This window comes from Papaver somniferum, unplaced genomic scaffold (genome assembly GCF_003573695.1).
Source record: "Papaver somniferum cultivar HN1 unplaced genomic scaffold, ASM357369v1 unplaced-scaffold_18, whole genome shotgun sequence".
Lineage (NCBI taxonomy): Eukaryota > Viridiplantae > Streptophyta > Magnoliopsida > Ranunculales > Papaveraceae > Papaver > Papaver somniferum.
The window spans coordinates 4,921,568-4,924,985 of NW_020627707.1; the positions used below are offsets into that span (position 1 = coordinate 4,921,568).

A 3,418-nucleotide genomic window follows, 5' to 3' on the forward strand; every position below is an offset into this window, starting at 1 on the left:
CGTGACTGGAAGAAGAGAAGAAGAAACAACATTCATGTTGTGAAGAAAAAAAAACAAACACCAAGAGGTGATGAGAAAAAGAACAACAATAGTAGGTTAAAATCCTATGAATTGTCGAGAGAGTACAAAAAGTATTCCATCGAAGAAACCAAGAAACCAAGAGTACAAGAAGTATTCTACGAATATGGGACCGAAATGTCCTTAAACTACGAAGAGGACCGATATGTCCCTAAACTACGAAGAGGACCGCAATGTCCTTAAACTTCCAAAGAGGACCGAAATGTCCCTAAACTACGAAGAGGACCGAAATGTCCTTAAACTATGAAGGGGACCGAAAGATGTCCTTAAACTACGAAGAGGACCGTAATGTCCTTAAACTAAGAAGATGGGACCGAAATGTCCTTAAACTACGAAGGGGACCGAAACGTCCTTAAACTACGATCTGAAGATTTTTTTTTCACAAAAGTGTTGAAAAAAAAGAAGAAGAAAACTGAAGTTAAATTTCTTTTGTCCAAGATGGGCATTCGTGATCTACATGCTCCCTCTTGAGGGAGGGTATTAGGAAATAATATATGAGAGTCTATATTTAGGAGATATGCACATTAAATTGTGAGAGTTATATTAGGAAAGTGTCTATGTTTAGAGTTTGATCTTAGTTAGGAAAGTACCTTGAGTGGTCGTCAAGTTTGTGAACAATATAAATAGGTCGTTGATCCATGAAATTTAATACACCGAATTATTATCAATGTAGACGTTTAATGCTTCCGCGTTTGTGCTCTCCTCTCTCTTGCTCGATCCTTAACAGACTCCTCCTTGGTACAAGATAAAAGTTAAGTGGATTGATCAGCCATTGCAATCTGACCCATTTAAGTTGATACTTTCTAGAGAGCTAGCATTATGGTGCTGGCTATCCCTCTATATCCCTCAAATGTAGGGAAGGGATGGCACAAGGAAGGTAAGCTTGCTATGGTGCCCTCTCATCCCTTCCCTACACAAAACGAGTATTCAGTACGCGTATGAATAGTGCCAAACGGGTACTCAGTACGCGTATAAGTCAACTCGTTGACTTGACCGAATACGGGTACTCAGTATGCGTTTCGGAGGTTTAAGTACACAAATCTCGTCACTAGTCGACCGTTTCTTCTTCTCTAATTCTCATCCTCTCAACACCCTATCTAATCCCTCTTACCCCCTTTCCATTTTCATATGGATTCATTGCGATTCGATGGCTTAAATTAAAAGGGTTTTATCGTTACTACAAGGTGAAACAAATTCATTTATCAATTTCAAATTTCATCCAAAAAATCATCTAAGGTGAGTGATTCTAATATTAGGGTTTCAAATTAATTTGATTTTAATTTTGATGAAATTGTTGATATTAGGTTGGTTGTATATGTAGTATGCAATCCAATAACGTTATTAAAACATATATTTAGTGAAAAATCCATGATTATTTGTTGTGTGTCTTGATTTATGTAGAATGAAAGGTTTGTAATATCAATGTAAAACCTTGATAGACTTGTATTTATGTATGGTATACACAAATTGATACAATATTTGTTGTTTGTTAAGGTGCATAATGAGTCTAATGCGTTCTTATCTGAGATTCAAACATGGAATCTATTTGGATACCTCTAGTGATAGTGATGAAGAAGAGAAAACTTTGCTAATGTTTACACAACTATGTTTGGATGAATGATTGCGTATTATTAGACAACCTATACCAAGGGAGGTACAGACACGTAGTGTAATAACGCGTGATCGAGTGTGGAATGATGGCAAAATGATGAATGATTATTTTATACCTGGAACCGGTTATACCTCTAGACAATTCAAACAACGTCTAGGCATGAGGGAATACTTATTCGAGAATTTGTTAGGAAAATTGCTTGAACTGGATCCGGAATGGCATCAACGTCCAGATGCAACCGGTATTATGGGGCATTCTCCGCATATGAAATTAAGTGCCGTGATGAAATATTTATGCAAAAGTACGCCAGCTGATAGTGTTAATGATTACACTCGTATGGGTGCCACCACAATATACAACTATCTAAAAAGATTTTGCCACACCGTGTGCATGACTTTTGGAGAAAGATATTTGCGTGAACCCACTTCTGAAGATGTTCAAAGGTTGCTAGCTGAGAATGCGTACCGAGGTTTTCCTGGAATGCTTGGTAGTGTTGATTGTATGCAATGGCCATGGAAGAATTGTCTGGTAGCTTGGCAAGGAACTTACCGGGGTAAAGATAAAGAGAGTAGTTTGGTATTAGAGGCGGTGGCATCATACGATTTGTGGTTTTGACATGCCTTTTTTGGAATGCCTGGATCAAACAATGATTTGAATGTGTTGGCACACTCACCCCTTTTCGATAACATGCTAAAGGGTGTAGAACCTCCATGCAATTATGTCATCAACGATCACCAATACAATATGGGTTATTTCTTAGCCGATGGTATCTATCCAAAGTTGACTACAATTGTACAAGCTTTTTCTCAGACATTGGACATTCCCGACTATGTGAGGTTCAACAAGTATCAAATGGCTAAAAGAAAGGATGTCGAGCGTGCTTTTGGAGTGCTTCAGGGTAAATTCAGAATTGTCGGATCTCCCTGTAAGTATTGTCACCAATCTGACTTGAACCTAATTATGAAATGTTGTCTTATTTTACACAACATGATTACCGAGCATGAACGTCGGGATACGGATTGGGGCAGAGTTCTTCCTGTTCCGATTCCGGAACCTGCCGTTAATGGTCGTATATTTATGTCATCTCTGAAAAACCTAGAACTTCACCTACAACTAAGAAATTATCTTGTGAAGCACATTGCTGCGTGTCCTGGTAGAGGAGGCGCGGCAGGGGACTTGTTTAGTTTGGAGGGTTCAGATATGGAATACGTGGTACTTCCATCATCAGAATGAGATTATGAGGATACAAACTTAGAAGAAGAAGTTGTTCCCGGCCAAAACGCGGAAGGAGCATTTGAGTATTATGAAGATTACAAAAATCAAATCCCAATCGTAAAATTTGTGAAAAATGTCGACTGATTCTCCGACGGTGACTTTGAACATGCAGATGAACATGTTCATGCATACAGACATGTGGGAGACGAATATGAACATGATGGAGATGACGATGAGGATTCTGGCGATGAGGAGTATTCTGACGATGATGATGAGGATTCTTCGGATAAGGATGATGATTAGAAGGACGATGATGAGGATTCTGATGATGATGATGATGATGTTGAGGCATTCACTGTCGTGTTTTAAGATTTCGAATGTTACACACACTTGTAATAACAAATTTTAAATTATTTTTTGGGTTGCAATTATGTATGCAAATGATATCGTTTATATTTGATGGAATATGGTTTACAATCACGATAATCCGTGAAATCATTTAAACAGTATATG

General features: G+C 38.2%; 1 protein-coding gene across 1 annotated transcript; it reads left to right on the forward strand.

Moving 5' to 3' along the window:
- Positions 1-1,786: 1,786 nt before the first annotated feature.
- LOC113337960 lies at positions 1,787-2,305 on the forward strand. Its single transcript, XM_026583493.1, has one exon. The coding sequence runs from the start codon at positions 1,787-1,789 to the stop codon at positions 2,303-2,305; it is 519 nt and encodes a 172-aa protein (XP_026439278.1).
- Positions 2,306-3,418: the final 1,113 nt, after the last annotated feature.

What these genes read in the sequence shown, in the direction of transcription:
- LOC113337960 (XM_026583493.1), top strand. Translation starts at nt 1,787, where the DNA reads ATGAATGATTATTTTATACCTGGAACCGGTTATACCTCTAGACAATTC.